General features: G+C 42.1%; 1 protein-coding gene across 3 annotated transcripts; it reads left to right on the top strand.

The window, feature by feature from the left end:
- Positions 1-1,898: 1,898 nt before the first annotated feature.
- Positions 1,899-17,132, top strand: CMPK2 (cytidine/uridine monophosphate kinase 2). 3 transcript variants are annotated; one of them, XM_039532648.1, is made up of 6 exons: positions 1,899-2,848; positions 4,144-4,258; positions 5,474-5,675; positions 13,388-13,621; positions 15,341-15,490; positions 15,710-17,132. In XM_039532648.1, the coding sequence occupies exons 1-6, from the start codon at positions 2,207-2,209 to the stop codon at positions 15,831-15,833; spliced, it is 1,467 nt and encodes a 488-aa protein (XP_039388582.1). In that variant the 5' UTR covers positions 1,899-2,206; the 3' UTR covers positions 15,834-17,132. The 3 variants fall into 3 exon arrangements, with proteins under 3 accessions (XP_039388582.1, XP_039388584.1, XP_039388583.1); XM_039532650.1 differs by lacking the exon at positions 15,710-17,132 and having other exon boundaries at positions 1,900-2,848; positions 15,300-15,471; XM_039532649.1 differs by lacking the exon at positions 15,341-15,490 and having other exon boundaries at positions 1,902-2,848.
- The last annotated feature ends 618 nt before the right edge of the window (positions 17,133-17,750 follow it).

Raw genomic sequence — 17,750 nt, 5'->3', positions numbered from 1 at the left:
CTGTGAACAGTTATCTTGTTTTATTTCTTTGATCTGTTATTCTGCCCCCCCCCTTAGCCAGGTGTAAGCAGGCCTCATCATTATCTCCTGGCAGTACCATGGTTGAGCTAGCTGTTGTACATTCCATTCTCGGTTACTGGCCTGCTAGGTTGATTAAAGTTCAAACATAAACATGGAAGCGCTTTGGTCAGACATGGAGTGACTTTAGTTCATTCAGGCCTACTACAGAAGGCTTTACTGACACTTATGGTTTTCCACCCTCCTGAGTTACCTAGAGTCATGCCTAGTGACACCAACAACTCCATTACTTTATTGTTTCTGAAGAAGGCACAAGTTCTCTTGTGATTCGCCTATTGTTAGAAAACATTATTTCAAACAAAGTTACTTACAGAAGCTCTCATAAAACTAGATAACTCTGGAACCCACTTTGAGTGCTTCTGGTTCCTATTTCAAAGTAGGTGAATGTTAAAATTGACTAAAGCAAGTTTAGCTGTATCCATAGCTATCTGTTAAATGGAAAGTTGTTAAAGAAACAGGGAGTGCCTATACAATGGCTCCTGCCTATTCTCACTTATTTATTTTAAAGTTTTACTTCCAATATATTTAAGTCCATAACTATAGTGTTCAAGACACTGAAGACAAAAAGTACTGGGTCACATTAGGGTCTGGCAGTGTTGTGCTGCTCTCTCTCTCTATATATAATACAGAGGTGCTGTAAACCTGCCTTAACTGGCCAGTTAAACAGGGTTTATGGCTTCAAAGCAGTTTATTCTATTTAGAGACTGTTTGGATCCAACTATGTTCTCACCGCAGTCAATACGAGCTTTGCCATTGATTTCAGCTGGTAAAAGTAGGCCCCTGATGTATGTCTACTTTTTGCCCCAATGTTTTGCTAGGGACATTTTCAAGGAAACAGTATATTTTAAGTGTTGATATGCTCTTGCTATTTAAAATCCCCACTCGGTGAAGTCAGCCCGCATGATCTGCAGGATTTACATAGACATTTGCATAGAAATCTATCTGCCATCATATACAGGAATGGAGGATAAACTGCCGAAGAGATGAGGGCTGCCTGCAGATTTCATTTCCATCTCCATGTTCCTATTGAAAAATGGATGAAGCAGAACCAGATACACCTCTACCCCAATATAACGGGACCTGATATAACATGAATTTGGATATAACATGGTAAAGCAGTGATCCAGGGGGGCGGGGCTGCGCACTCTGGGAGATCAAAACAAGTTCGAAATAATGCAGTTTGACCTATAACGCGGTAAGATTTTTTGGCTCCCGAGGACAGTGTTATATCAGGTGTAATGATAATCCTCCTGATAGGATGCTAGTCCTCCCCCCCCCCCACTTTTCCATTTGTGATGATAACTCAACAAGCCTTTGGAAGGTTTCCTCAAGGTGATTTTCACATAGTCATTATTACTGGGCTATTTGGGTGGCTGATTTCCTCCCTTTCCCAGCTGTATATAAGTTTCTTTTTACCCGAAGAGCATTACTTGCACACCCAGATAAGATATGAGAGCCGTGAGTCTGATGATCTGAGCTGCTGCAGTAAGGAAACAGCAGGTAGCCCTATTAAAATACTTGCTTTCTGGCTACTGCACTGTATTCCAAGTGGACTAAAAAGTTGGCTGCGCGGTTAAGGGTGTGTGGAGGGGCACCTTGGTAAGCAACGTAGTCAGACCTTCGAGCTGAGAGGGGACATAAACACTCCATCTGCAAACACGGGACTCCAAATCCCTTGCAACCTGGACGAGTTTCGTTTCTTTCCTCACAACTGCTTGTTGTCAAACATGCCGTCATCACCTAATGCGCAAACAGTTCGTTATAGCCTCCCAGTCCCCCCCCCCCCCCACCCCGCCTTTTGTTGCGTGTGGTTTGTTTCCCAGCAGCAGCAAGCGAGGGCTCGGTTTCTCTGTAGTGGTTGCTCTGCAGAAGAACCTGCTGCCGCTGCTGGCTACAAAAGCTGCTCCCATCGCTAACGTGACAACTGGGCGTGCGGTTTGCGGCTCCAGTTCAAAGCCCGGGCGATAGCTGGAGGGCGGGCGGCTAACACACACCCGATCGCTTTCGGTCTCCCCCCCCGCCGCCGTATCGGGTTTCCCTTTCCCCGCCCGTGCCGCGGAGGGGGCGGAGAGGAGCGGCGGGTCCTTGGCGCGGGCTCGGTTTCGTTTCTCCGGGTGGCTGTGGCGGGATGCTACATCCCAGCCGGCTGGCCCGGCTCACGCTGCTGCCCCGCTCGCTCTCCGCCATGGCGGCGCCTCCCGCGGGCGCCCCCGGACAGGCCGGACCGTGCTTCGCCGTGGAAGGGCCCGGCTCGGACCTGGTCTGCTTCACCCTCAGCGCCAGCGGCAGCGGCCGCCCCGAGCCCCGCTGCTTTGTGCCCGCTCCGGGCAGGTGCTATTCCCTCTGCGTCCCCGCCGCCCCCAGCGTCCCGGCGGCCAGGCTGCACCGGCGCTTGCAGCAGAGGCTGAGGCAGGGGCCGTTCGGGAGGTGCCGGGTCCTGGGGCTCCTGTGCTACGGGGCGCAGGCTGCGCTGGAGAAGGGCTTCCTCCTCCAGGACCCGCAGGGGGGCCCGGAGACCGAGCGCGCCCTGGAGGAGCTGCTGCGCGGCCTGGGCGAGCTGCCGCCGCCGCCGCTGGGCGTGTACGAGGCGGGCGAGCGGGGCGAGCTGTGGCAGTGCCTGTGGGCCCTGCGAGGGGCGGGCGGCAGAGAGCTGCTCCGCAGAGCCCGCGTGGTGGCCGCCGAGGAGCCGCCGCTGCACCCCGCAGTGCCCGGCCTCCGCCACGCCGCTGTGTTCCACTCCCTGGAGGCCGCCCGCAGCGTGGTGGAGCAGGTGAGATCCCGGCCAGGGGCCGTTCAGAGGGAAATGAAGCTCAGCCTGATTGCACCTACTCAGCTCCCCAGGGGCTCTGCGCCTGCCGCCTTCTCGCAGTGCAACCCCTCCCCCCCGCACCCCACCAACTTAGAATTGACATTGGCCTAAGGCTACGTCTTCACTACCCGCCATATCTGCCGGTAGCAATCGATTTATCGGGGATCGATATATCGCTTCTCATCTAGACGCGATATATATCGATCGCCGAACACGCTCCTGTCGACTCCGGAACTCCACCAACCCGAACGGCGGTAGCGGAGTGGACATGGGGAGCCGCGGACGTTGATTTCGCGCCGTGAGGACGGTAGGTAATTCGATCTAAGATACTTCGACTTCAGGTACGTTATTCACGTAGCTGAAGTTGCGTATCTTAGATCGATTCCCCCCCGTAGTGTAGACCAGCCCTAAGTGAGGGGGATCAGATCCATGATCTATTTTCCCTGCTTAACCCTTGGGCCTCCTTAGCAATTGGAGTCTCCATCTGGGACACTGCATCCTACTTTCCCCAGGGTCTTATTTTTGTGTAGAAGTGATGGGGCTTGAATCTGAACTCACAGCCCAGAGTCGTTCTACTGACTTAAGTGGACATTACTTCTGAATGACACCAGCTTACATGAAATCAGGCACAGGCCGGAAGGCTGTTGGATCATAATACCTAGCACTTTTCCTCAATATATCTCAAAGTGCTTTACAAATGAGGTATACGTGACTATCCTCATTTTACAGAAGGGGAAACCGAGGCACAGAACAGTAAAGTGACATGCCCAAGGTCACCAAGCAGGCTTATGGCAAAGCCAGGTCTCCTGAGTCCCAGTACAGTGCCCTATCCAATAAGCAAAACTTCCTCTTTTAAGTACTTGAGTGTAATAAGTTACATGTACATAAACAGGTTACTTTTAGTAAATGATTAATGAAGTCCTATCTAAAATGCTACCTCCTTGCGTTCAGATAATTTTTCAGAGTAACTTTAGCAGCCCTTACACCTGAGGAGTTTACTCCACCTTTCCTTACTGTCTTCTTCTTGCTTGTTTTTTTTTTTTATCATACCCTTATTTTCAAGAAGAAATAGAGCAGAATCACCACATCTGGGCCAAAGATTGGGATTGTTCAAATCAAAGACTTTGATTCTTGTGTCTGTCTTAAAATTGTATTGTCCTGTATTAAACTGCACCCTTTCCAGTTAAATATGGTCTTTTGAAAAATACCTGTGTACCAGATTGCTTGTCAAGTAATCAGTGTTACATTAATTACAGTGCACATCATTCATCCCTGAAGCCGCAGCTGTCCTTCATCTAGTGGATAAATGCCCCAAGCATTCAAAAAAGGGAGAATTTCCTGTCATAGTTATTGAAGGATTAGATGCAACAGGTAGGTGCATAATGTGAATATAGAATCACAACTGAATAATTGTTAAAATAATGTCTGATGTGACTTCTGTGCGTGCTTAAGGCTCATGAGATGTTCAAAAATAAGACTTCAGAAGTGCTTGCCAGAGTTCAGAAGAGCAAGTCAGAAAGATTAAAATTCTCCTCCCAGATTTGCATCTCAACTCCAAAGCAATTTTTCACTTCAGATGCAAATTTCCTACTAATGTCATTGGAAGAGTACTCATGTAGGCGAAGTCGAATATTGGAGAAGAAGAGAATCAAGGTACTTTTGAGCAATCATTAATTGCTTTTCCCAGAACAGCACTGTATATGCCTCTTAGGGTGACCAGACTGCAAATGTGAAAAATCGGGATGGGGGCGGGGGTAATAGGAGCCTATATAAGAAAAAGACCCAAAAATCGGGACTGTCCCTATAAAATCGGGACATCTGGTCACCCTATTGCCTCTGAAGAGCTATGCCTTCTGTATTTTCAGTTGTAGGGAACCACCCAAAATGGGGAGCAAAATTCATCGTGGTGTCACTCCACTGAAGTGAACAGAATGATACCAGGAATTAATTCGGCAACATCTGTGTATCCTGCCATGTTAATAAAGTTATTGAAACTGAAATGTAGAGAAGTTACCATATGCGTAGATGGCCTAAAGGGCAATAGAGTCAGGCTAGGCAAAAGGGGGAAATGACTCTGACTAGGTATTACATTTCCAAAGCAGGGGTGTTCTAAATGGGGTTTTTATAATATAAACAAACAAACACACCTTAGACAAGTCCCATACCAGCTCAATCTCATTGGAGCACAACATACAACAACCCTCCTGGGATCACTTTGTGTGTCACTGCTGTATTCCCTTTGATCTCTTCAGCAGAGCTCCAAATCCTTAAAGAGACAGGGTGCAGGTAAAGAGAACCCCTCCAGCAAATATAACTCTAATATACTCTTATGGGTACTACATAGAAACTGTGATAAGAACTCGAATAGTCAGATAGAAGCGTACTGTGACATAGTCAAAACCCTATCCTATAACAACACAGTCAAGATTCGTAGTAAGATACTAGATAAATATATCAAAATGTGTTTTCCAGCTTAAAGGATAAGAACTTTTTTTTTGCATTTTTAGAAATGAAAGCTGATTGTTATGATGTGCCATGCTATGTCTAAAGATTTTTTATTTGTTTTTATTTGTATGTTAACTGCAGGCAAAACAACTGTAACCCAGTCGGTCAAGGACTCACTGAATGCACTTCTCTTAAGGTCACCACCAGCTTGTATCAGCCAGTGGAGGAAGACTTTTGATGATGAACCAACACTCATCAGGAGGGCATTTTATGCTCTGGGCAACTACGTTGTTGCTTCAGAAATAGCAAAAGCATCCACCGAGTCACCTGTGGTTGTAGACAGGTTTGTAAAAAAATATTTTCCTGTTGTTTGAATGTGACCATTCAGTCTTTCAATGTGACAAGCAAAGCTACTTGAGTTATCTTTCTTGTCTTTAGCATTACTTTGGTGATAGCCTGGAAAATATTTATGTATTTCTACTTAATTCTGGTTGGTGGTTTAAGTGCATATGAAAAAGGCAGCTTGATAGTATTGTCTTAAACCACGCATATTATGATATTTGTAGGCCATCAGATTCACCAACCTTCTGAGGCTAGTTCATGATAGCATGCTCGAAAAAGTCTGCTTAGATGGTGTTCTGGCTGACCCATTTCCTATCACTAAAGATGTTAAAAACAGTGCTGTGTAAATGGTCCACTCTTGTATAATTTCTTGTATGCAGTAATGCTCAGTGATGCTATAGGAGACCTGAACGCTGGTATTGGGATACATTTCCGATCCTCTGGAAAATTATTTAATCTGAGCAGGCTTGCGCTGTGAAGGTCTTTGAGGCAATTGTTCATGAGCCGCTGTGTGCCAGTGACTGTGTTCTAGAGGCACATACTTTAGAAGAGATACAGTTTATTATGGACAGATTTGCAGTTTTTGCAGAAAGGTACAGGCTGACAATCTGAAAAAGACAGAGGTCATGTATCAACCTGTGCCAGGGAAACCCTATGTGAAACAAACAGTCACCATCAGCAACACAGCAAAATGCTGTTACAGACTTCTGCTGTCTTGGCAATACATTGTGAAATGATGTTACTACAGATAAGGAGCTGACAAGTCATGTCAACAAAGCTAGTTAATCATTTGACAGATTTTCAGGCAGAGTCTGGCAGCAACATATTAAGCTTCAAACCAAGTTAAGTCTAAAAAGCAGTTGTGCTGTCCAACTTGTATCAGTGTGAAACCTTGACCTGCTACATCATATTAAGCTTCTAGAAGAGTTCCATTTATGACATCTGCATGACATATTCTGCATCAAATGGCATGATAAAGTTACCAGTAATGAAGTTCTGTAATGTAGTCACTCCACAGGGATTGAAGCCATGCTTATCTCATCACAGTTATGGTCACATATTGAGGATGGGTGACACTAGAATGTCAAAACAGTTGCAGTTTGCTGAACTGAAAGTCAGCAACTGAGTACAAGGCGGCCAGAAGAAACACTTCAAGGACACACTGTGAATGCATTTCTCACCAGATTGTATAAGCCAGTGGAAGAAGCATAACTTGAAACAGTGCAGCATTGATATTGACAGCTGTGAGTCATCAGCAACAGATGGATCATGCTGGTGAGCAATAGTAAACCATGAGGTTCCCAGTTCAAGATTAACCGCCGTATGGATCTTGAGGCACAGCGGCTGAGTTGTAAACAGTGGTGGACTCAGCAGGCACAGATTGTAATCTCTTCCTCAGCATTGAACTACCTATGCATGTCATGCGGAAAGGACTGCCACTCGCGCATCAGCCTTTTTAGCCACTGTCATCAGCATCAACTTGAGTCACGAAGCACAACAACCAGATTATTATAGCAGCTGAATGTCTCAAACAACGATGCTGTAGCTACCAAAGCAGTTCCATTACTGTGTGTGATGCTGCTGTGTTGCGAATGGCTAAAAGTCCAGGTCTCGAACAGCCAGGCGTAGTGCAGGCAAGTACCGTGCAAGATTCCTTAATACATTACTGCCTATTTGCAACAAACCTAAAGAGAGTGCAGACTGCCAATTGCAGATGGCTGTAAGGATGTTTTAGATGAGTGTAAATTGAAGATACAAAGGTTGCGGATCTCTTGAAACACCTAGATAGATTTATGTGTGGGTCTTGGGAGGAGCCAGTGGTTATGGTACATGTAGGTACCAATGACATAGGAAAAGGTAGAGGAGAGGTTTTGGAGGCCAAATTTAGGTTTCCAGGTAAGAGATGAAATTCCAGGACCATCATAGTAGCATTCTCTGAAATTCTTTCAGTTCCACACACATCGCCAGTTAGACTGACAGAACTGCAGGGTCCCATTTCATGGATGATTTGATGGTGTTTGGAGGAGGTATTTAGGTTTATTATGATCCAGTGATCCCTTGGGAAAAGGAGGGCCATATACTCAAAGAATGGGCTCCACCTGAACTAAAACAGAGCCAGATTGCTGGCATGTAAAATTAAAAAGGTTGCAGGTGAATTTTTAAACTAAGGGCTGGGAGAAAGCCGACTGGTGCAGAGGAGCACATGGTTTGGACAGACACATACCTTAGGGGAGAATTTGTTACAGGTAAAAAGGAGAGGATAGAAGAGGATAAGTATAGGTAAGAACTGAAGAGAAACAGTGAAACAAAAAAGAGTCCCATTCAGTTACATTACATGAAGTTAGAGATTGAACATTTTTATAAGTACTTATTAAATGAGGATATTAATATAATAGGCATCACAGAAACAATCATAATCAATGGGACACAGTAATACCAGGATACAATATATATATATAGGAATGACAGAGTAGGTTGTGCTGGTGGGGGAGAGGCACTATATGTGAAAGAAAGCATAAAGTCAAATATAGTAAGAATCTTAAGTGAATCAAACAGTACCACTGAATCTCCATGAATATAAATTCTGTGCTTGAATAATAAGAGTAAACAGTAGGAATATAGTACCGATCACCTGATCAGGATGGTGATGATAATTGAGAAATGCTCAGAGAAATGAGAGGCTACAAAACTAGAAAACCCAATACTAATGGGGGATTTCGACTAGCCCCACATTGACTGGGAATATGTCACCTCAGAACAGGATGCAGAGATTAAATTTCTAGACACCATTGATGAATTCTGCTTGGGACAGCTAGTCCCGGAACCCACAAGGGGAGAGGGAATTTGTAATTTAGTTCTTTGTGGCGCACAGAATCTGGTTCAAGAGGTGAATATAGCTGAACCACTTGGTAATAGTGACAATAATGTAATTGAATTTAACATCCTTGTAGAGGGAAAATGCCAATCACAGTAACGTTTCACTTTCAGAAAAGGGAACTACACAAAAATGAGGAAGTTAATTTAATGGAAATTAAAAGGAACAGTCATGAGTAAAATGCCTGCAAACCACCTGGAAACTTTTTAAGAATACTATAATATAGTTTAAGCCTCTGTGTCCCCCCTCAACCGCTGCCCCAAAAAACCAAAACAGTAAGAGAGCCAGAAGCAACACCATGGCTATATAACAGAGTAAAAAAGGCAGGTACAGACAAAAAGACGTCCTTGAAAATCTGAAGTCAAATCGTACTGGGAAAGTAGAAGGAACAAACTCTGGCAAGTCAAGTGTAAAAGTATAATTAGGCAAGTGAAAAAATAATTTGAAGAGCAACTAGCAAAAGACACAAAAACTAGCAGCAATTTTTTAAAAGTACATCAGAAGTCTGAAGCTGGCCAAACCATCAGAGGGATGACTGGACGGTTGAGGTGCTAAAGGAGAACTCAAGGAAGACAAGACCATTGCAGAGAAGCTAAATTAATTCTTTGCATTGATTTTCATTGTAGGGGATGTGGGGAGATTCCCACACCTGAGCCATTCTTTTTAGGTGACATATCTGAGGAACTGTCCCAGATGGAGTTCTCAGCAGAGGTTTTGGAACAAAATGATAAATTAAACAGTAATAAGTCACCAGGACCAGATGGTATTCACCCAAGAGTTCTGAAGGAACTCAAATATGCAATTGTCGAACTACCAAATGTGATATGTAACCTATCACTTAAATCTGTCTCTATAACCAGATGACTTGAGGATAGGTGATTTAACATGGATTTTTAAAAAAGGCTCCAGAGGCAATCCTGGCAATTACAGGTCGGTAAGCCTAACTTCAGTACCAGGCAAATTGGTAAACTACAGTAAAGAACAGAACTATCAGACACATAGATGAACACGATATGATGTGGAAGAGTCAACACATCTTTTATAAAGGGAAATCATGCCGCATCAATCTACTAGAATTCTTTGAGGGTGTCAGCAAACATATGGACAAGGGAGATCCAGCTGATACAGTGTGTGTGGACTTTCAAAAAGCCTTTGACAAGGTTCATCACCAAAAGCTCTTAAGCAAAGAAAGGAGTTAGGGATGAGGGAAGATCTCTCATGGATCAGTAATTAGTTAAAAGATAGAAAACAAAGGTTAAGAATAAAGTTAGTTTTCACAGTGGAGAGAGGTAAATAGTGGGGGTCCTCCAAGGATCGGTAGTAGGATCAGTGCTGTTCAATATGTTCATAAATGATCTTGGAAAAGGGGTGAACTGATAGTGAAATTTGCAGATGTTACAAAATTACTCAAGAGAGTTAAATCCAAAGCTGACTGCGAAGAGTTACAAAGGGATCTCACGAAACAGGGAAAGAAAATGGCAGATGAAATTCAGTGTTGATAAATGCAAAGTAATGCACACTGGAAAACATAATCCCAACTATACATACAAAATGATGGAGGTATAAATTAGCTCTTACCACTCAATAAAGAGACTTTGGAGTCATTATGGGTTGTTCTCTGAAAACATCTGCTCAGTGTGCAGTGGCAGTCAAAAAAACTAACTTTAGGAACCATTAGGAAATGGATAGATAATAAGGCAGAAAATATGATAATGCCACTATATAAATCCATGGTATGCCCACACCTTGAATACATCTTGCAGTTCTAGTTGCCCCATCTGAAAATATATATTAAAATAGGAAAAAGTACAGAGTAGGGCCGCAAAAATGAACAGCTTTCATATGACGAGAGATTAAGAAGACTGGGAGTGTTCATCTTGGAAAAGAAATGACTGAGGGGGATATGAAAGAGGTCTATAAAATCATGAATGATGTATAGAAAGTGAATAAGGAGGTGTTATTCACCTCTTCCCTGATTCTTGTGTTATGTGGTGACCCAATGAAATTAATAGGCAGCAGGTTTAAAACAAACATAAGGAAACACTCCTTCACACAATGCACAGTCAACCTGTGGAACTCATTGGCAGGGATTGTTGTGAAGGCAAAAAGCATAACTGGGTTCAAACAAGAATTAGATGAGTTCATGGAGGATAGGTCCATCTATGGCTATTAGCCAAGATGGTCAGGGATGCAATCTCATGCTCTGGGTGTCCCTAGACCTCTGTCTGCTAGAAGCTGGATGACAGGAGATGGATCACTTGAAAACTTGCTCTGTTCTGTTCAGTCGCTCTGAAGAATCTGGCAACAGCCACTGTCAGAAGACATGATACTAGACTAGATGGACCATTGGTCTGATGCAGTACGGCCATTCTTATGTTCTTATGAAGTGACTGAATTTAAAACACACTTAGCCCTACAGAGGTGAAAAGATAGCAGTGCAGGTGGAGAGGAGTCCTCTAAATCCCCATATCTGTGCAATTTACTAGTTCATTAGCATAATCAAGAAATGTTATTTCCTCAATTCTTCTGTTAAAAATATGAGTACTCTTTTTGTTGGGATGGTGACAAATTGGTGTGGCCATCCTGAATGAATGGTGAGAACATGGCTTGACATGACTGAACTGCGAAAGAGGGTTCTGGGAGCAGAATCCTTCTCATACCATCAGGCAGATGCCAGAGGTGAAACTGACTGGCTCCATGTGGTATGTATGATCAATACTGATCCTTGAGTCCTTTCCATCTTTATGACTCACCCTAGATTAACATCACCAAATTGAAGGAAAATAAAGTGAAATGATAACAGATTGGGATATGGAAATACAAACTAATCAAAGCACACTAGACCAAGTAGAACAATAAACTAGACTGATAATATCTGCAAAAGGTATGCTTGCTCAAAGTATAAAATTGTTGAAAAAGCTGTAGAAAAACTAAGATCTCAGATGTGTGCTTGGTATGATGTTGTATGTCAAGTAACAGAATAAAATGGAGTTAAATGGGGAATGTTATTTTGAATTTGTAAAACTGCAGTGTTACTCCTTATATGCTTCTGTTTTAAATATCAAATGTGTAAGCAATATAAAAAAACACCAAGCTTTGCGAAAAACTTATAAAATTGAGTTGTTGTATGATGCTACTAAAATTGTAAGATAATGCTTTAAGTTTTATAAAAACCAGAAAAGGAGATACATGATCTAATAGCATACAAATTGCAGGTATGATTCATGTGATATTACAATTATGTTTGGTAATTTAATATCGAATATGGGATTGTTGGGTTGGTGCCAAATTGGTGTGGCCTTACTGAATTAATGGTGAGAACATGGCAATACCCCTCTGCCATGTACATTGGCCAAACCGGACAGTCTCTACGCAAAAGAATAAATGGACACAAATCTGACATCAGGAATCATAACATTCGAAAACCAGTAGGAGAACACTTTAACCTGTCTGGTCACTCAATAACAGACCTGAGGGTGGCAATTTTGCAACAGAAAAGCTTCAAAAACAGACTCCAACGAGAAACTGCTGAACTCGAATTGATATGCAAATTAGATACAATCAATTTAGGCTTGACTAGAGACTGGGAATGGCTGAGCCATTACAAACATTGAATCTATCTCCCCATGTAAGTATTCTCACACTTCTTATCAAACTGTCTGTACTGGGCTATCTTGATTATCACTTCAAAAGTTTTTTCTCTTACTTAATTGGCCTCTCAGAGTTGGTAAGACAACTCTCACCTTTTCATGCTCTCTGTATGTGTGTGTGTATATATATATATATATATATCTCCTCACTATATGTTCCATTCTATGCATCCGAAGAAGTGGGCTGTAGCCCTCGAAAGCTTATGCTCAAATAAATTTGTTAGTCTCTAAAGTGCCACAAATACTCCTGTTCTTTTTGCGGATAGAGACTAACACGGCTGCTGCTCTGAAACCAGATTTTTCAAGGAGCTCATCCCACATCTAAGAACCAAGATAAATGGCTAGATTTTCAAAGAAGCTCAGCAGCCAACGTGATTGATCTCTTTAGACAATCTGGCCATAAGTGTCACAGTGGGAATTGCTGGGTGCTGATCATTTGAAAATCTCGTTCTGAGCTCTTTCAAAAATCAGGCCATACGGGGTCTATTTTAGATGTACTGAGTACACACAACTGTAAACTGTGGTTAATCAGTAACTCCGAAAGTAAGGCTCTATCTGTCTAACTTTTTTGTTTTTGTTTATGTGTCTTCATATTTTTCTTCCCATTTTCATGACATGTATTTATTCAAATATGTGTATTTTTATTAATGAAGGAGACATAGGTTGGGTATCTGAACTCACACCTATCTACATATTGGAAAAATAACCATAATCAGGTAAACCAACTGATCTGTTACCTGAAAAAAAGTGTTAATAGTTATTTGGTGTCCTAATGGAAGCAGCTGTCAAACAAAACTTCCTCATCATAGAATCATAGAAGGATTGGACGAGACCTCAGGAAGACCATCCGACGAAGTGGGTATTCACCCACAAAAGCTCATGCTCCAAAACGTCTGTTAGTCTATAAGGTGCCACAGGACTCTTTGCTGCTTTTACAGATCCAGACTAACACGGCTACCCCTCTGATAAATAATAATAATTAGACATTTTGTTTTATTGCTTTGATCAATTATTTATGGGTACAAAATCCTCATGGTCCCCCGCACATTGTGACTGTGTATTAGGCTAGCATTATTAAAGGGTACTGATTTCTTTTACATAAGTAGTTCCTTCTATTAGGAGGTTTTATCATGTTAATTTTTTTAAATGGTCATGTATGCATCTCACTCCTATATCTTTTCCTGACAGGTATTGGCACAGCACTGCTGCCTACGCAATTGCCACTGAAATAAGTGGAAAAGTGCAGAATCTTCCTCCAACTCACCATGAGGTGTACCAGTGGCCTGAGGACCTGCTCCAACCTGATCTTGTCCTGCTGTTGACAGTTAGTCCTGAGGAGCGGATCCGGAGACTGCAGGGACGGGGGCTGGAGAAAACGGAGGAGGAAACCGAGCTAGAAGCTAACAGTTTGTTTCGCCAAAAGTATGTCTTAATAATGAATAAGAGATGGAATCCTCACCCAATTAAAATCAATAGCAAAACTCTCATTTACTCCATTGGGGCCAGGATTTCCATGCCTAGACTGTCCTGTTACTCAAGTAATACTGACCGACAAGGGTATATCCTGCCGGTTTGAGTCACTGGATGTGCTGATGGGCCTCAAGTGAATAACTTCCTTACTCCCCCAAGTTCAAAGAAATTCATAGTGAAGGTGGAGTTTTGGCCCATTTCTAGTAATTACTGACATTTTTGACGGCTACAAGAAGCCAGAAGCTTGGTTTTAGATCTCACATGAAAGGCCGCATTTTCACCATCACCATGCCCTGTTGTAGTAACAGAATAACTGTCAATGTGCAAAAGTATTTCATAAGGTTGAAAACTCATTATTCATTACAGAATTTAGCTTAAGCTCTTTTTTTGGAAAATTCTATGGGCGTGCAATGGTGACCACTTTCATAAAACAGTTATAGAACTTCTCAGAATTTAATTATCTGATTTTGGGGGCTAAGCTAGATTTTATAAACCTAAAATTGACCTTGACAATGATGTATTAAGAGACCGTACAAATCTCACTGTTTTCACCAAATTGTAAAAATCATGTTTTATGCTTCTTTAATTACATATGATCATGAACTAAAAAAAAAAAACTCTGGAAGGAGAATCCAAACGCTACAGGGAAAAGTGTAACACTGGCAGAAGCATTTTTTCCATCCCAGCATGAGAGAGCTAATTGGACTTTCTTTCTGGTTAACTATATTACATACGTTAATTATCTGTGCCAAAGACTAGCCTATTGGCTTGGGTTGAGATCATCTTTCCTCCTGGGGGAAGAAACAAGTTACGCACAGAATGGAGTTCTCTAGGTGTTATTCCAGAGGATTTCACTATAGTGGAGTGGAAAGGGGGCATCGCCTTAAATATTACTTAGATATTAGATATCCAGAAATCTGTTCAAATCTCTGGGTATCTACATGGAGCTGTGCCACTCTCCAGGACCCTCTTTACACTGGCAGCACAGCTTCCTTTTTAGTAGCTTTTTGGTAGCACTCATTTTCCTGGGGGTTTGGTGGCGTAGAAGTTGCAGAGCTGGGAAATGAGGAGGAGCTTAATACTGCAGTACTCCACAGTAGCTTCCGCGGGAACGTCCTCAGGCGCTTCCACATATCTGGAGGTGTATAATGCCAGGTAGAATAACCATCCTCCCAATTTTGACCTAAACCACACTCAGCTACACTCCTCTGCAAACACAGAGCCCGAGCCCCACACACTTCATGCAGTAGGATCTGAGAGAGAGCAGGGGAGTGTGTGATGTGTGTGTGGGGGAAGGGCGATATGATGCTGTTTGGCTTTCCTTCTATTATGCCCTTGGCTGTAATCTCTGTACAATATCTTGCTTTAGATATGGCCCTTAGTTATTACTGTTCATTAGATACAGTCATCCTGGATTTGGGAGCAACTTCAGAATCTTGCTCTGTTGTTCCTTCAGGTAGAAGCCTGAGTGGGTTTGAAATGATTAGTTTTGCAGGAGTAGAGAAAACAACCTCCTTCATTGCTCACACACCCCTCAGAGGCTAGTTGTGGAAGAGCCATGTTTAATAAGAATTGATTGCTTGCGGACCAAGCAGCAAGGTTTTCATAGTATTGTTTGCATATGCACCAGGGAGGAAGATAAATGGAAGGTGTGAGAAAGTTGTCTTACAGGAACAACAAGCTCCTAGTTGAAATCAGATCAGAGAAAAAGGCGCCTGTGCTGGGGTTATTGTATTCCTCCATTACAAAACAAACAGACCTGGGGAGAGAAGCATCCCCTGCAATGAGCAGATTGTTTTGTCTCAGGAACATGGTTTGGCGGTGAGTGTGCATATTGTGAATCCTATCTTCATAAATAACTGTTCATGCTTTGTTGTGCCTTGTGGCATGCTGCAATATATTTAATTCTTGGCTTCATTCTAGAATTTTTCTGCAGCCAGTGCATTTTCAGAGTCAGATATACCTTTTCATTTCATGGCAGTTTGTAGTTATAGAATGTATCTCTTGCTTTATTTTTATGTATTTATTCTTTTAAAATAGAGTTGAAGAGTCATACAAAAGGATGGAGAACCCTGGATGCCAAGAGGTTGATGCCAGCCCCTCCAGAGAAGAGGTTCTGAGGACTGTTTTGCACCTAATTAAAAAACACTGTGGTTCATTATAGCTGCTTTTGTGTGGCAACATTTACAGTGAGTTGCTTTTGTGTCCTCTATTTTTCCTCCCTGGAAATGCACTGCACTCAGCTCTTTTCCATCCAAATAAGCTGTTCCAGAATTCACAGACAGAAGAGTCTCCCCTTTCCTCTACCCAATCTAAACTGTGTTTTTATACTAACTCTTTCATTGCTGCCTAATGTACTTTTGTATATAGTGCAAAACACAACTCACATGCTGTCCACCATCTCTGGTGCAGCCACTAACAAATCATTAGGGACCTACCAGATATATGAGACAGTAATAGGAATGTGCTGGCATTTCTAACAATGTCATTGTATTCCATCACTGCATAGAAAACCAGATCCTGCATTCCTTGCATACCCAAACTCCAAGTGACTTCAGTGTGAGTTTTGGGTGTGCAAGGAATGCAGAATCAGGAGGAGAATCTGAAACACAGTCTAGCAGTAAAGCCATTAAATGATCCAACATTCAGAAACCTGGAAACCACAGTCCCAGTGTTTGGTTACTAAAATTGGAATTTGGATATTAGAGTGACAGGCATCCTGCAGAGGTGTGAAATAAATGAGGGCCTGATTTTCCCAAGTGCTGGGTACCAATAACTCCTGTGGAAGTCAATGGAAGCTATGAGTGCTCATGCTTCAGTACCAGGCTTTGAAAAATCAGGCCCTGAGTAAATAAATACAAATATGTCAATACAAAAAAAGGAAAGATCTGAATTGCTGGTCAAACCATTTAAAAGAGAGGTAGGTGGAAGGAGGGCAGAGTCTGCATACTGGCACATTAGAAACAGGGACCTGAGAGAAATCAAAATATAAAACATTTTGTAAATAATAAACAGAATATTTTTCTAAATAGATTTTTCCCCCAACCTATTTTTAATGCATTAATGTTATTTCTCAATGTTATTTGCTGGCCTTTTGATGGAATTAATATAAAGCAGAAAGACATGGAGAATCTACTTGCAACATTCATTTTAGTCAGTTTTTTCAGCACTTTATCTGTACTGAGGTATGTTTTATGAAGAGGCAGCTGGGCACCATCTCTACCCTGCAAAGACTTATGCATAAGCTCAACTTTATACAGATGGGTACTCATGTTGGGGCTGCTCACCAGGCATGAAGCTGAACATGTGTGTAAGTCTTTGCAGGATCAGGGCCTAACTGAAATTCAAGATGGAAACCTAAATTAAATGGCATTTTATTTCTAATCTTGTTTATATTTGTTCCTTTATTTAATAAACACAATTGCTCTATAAATATCTCTTGTAAATAAATGTTCTAAAAATGCGTACATGAGTGTGATTGAACATGGTATTACCCTCCATCACAGCAAAGTGTGTGTGCAAGGGAGAAAAGTGTATTTACATTTTATTTGGTTTACTTATTTTTAATTACTTGTATTACATTAGTGCCTGGTGGCCCTCTACACACACAGAGAATAGGAACTCACAATTATGATTATACTGTACATCTGAAACATTCAGATAATCAGTTTTGGATAAAGGAATTTCAGATGTGGAGAGTATAACCAAATTTGGATAATCAGAGGTTGGATAACAGGGATTTATTTGTCCCGTAGCTTTCAGAGTCTTACCTCTTCCAACCTTACTGAATGCTCTGCCCATGGAATGCAAGTACTCCTTGGTCAGGCAGAGCTCCAGTAAAGCCAGGCTGTTTTTCTGCCTTTCCTGGATGTATTGATAAGGAGGGTAAATGTAGCTAATAAGATCTGAGTTACACACACAAGCTAATTTACTCGTGATATATAGCAGGCCGTACAATAAAACAAGATTGCTCAAGTTAAGGTGTTCCTTTCTTTTCTCTTTACTTTGTTAGAATTAAAGCTCTGTATGGAGTATTGCACATGGCCCATCCACAATGCTAAAGATAATGATACAGATACTT

This window comes from Mauremys reevesii, linkage group 3, assembly GCF_016161935.1.
Source record: "Mauremys reevesii isolate NIE-2019 linkage group 3, ASM1616193v1, whole genome shotgun sequence".
In the NCBI taxonomy this organism is placed as follows: domain Eukaryota; kingdom Metazoa; phylum Chordata; order Testudines; family Geoemydidae; genus Mauremys; species Mauremys reevesii.
Note: the sequence above shows the minus strand (reverse complement) of the source record. Positions and strands in the feature narration are given on the sequence as shown.

Bases quoted from the DNA above. Each gene is read 5' to 3' on its own strand.
- CMPK2 (XM_039532648.1), top strand. From the start codon at position 2,207: ATGCTACATCCCAGCCGGCTGGCCCGGCTCACGCTGCTGCCCCGCTCG. The intron at 13,622-15,340 runs GTATGTCTTAAT...GTTGTCTTACAG, and splicing joins AACAGTTTGTTTCGCCAAAA to GAACAACAAGCTCCTAGTTG. The intron at 15,491-15,709 runs GTGAGTGTGCAT...CTTTTAAAATAG, and splicing joins CTCAGGAACATGGTTTGGCG to AGTTGAAGAGTCATACAAAA.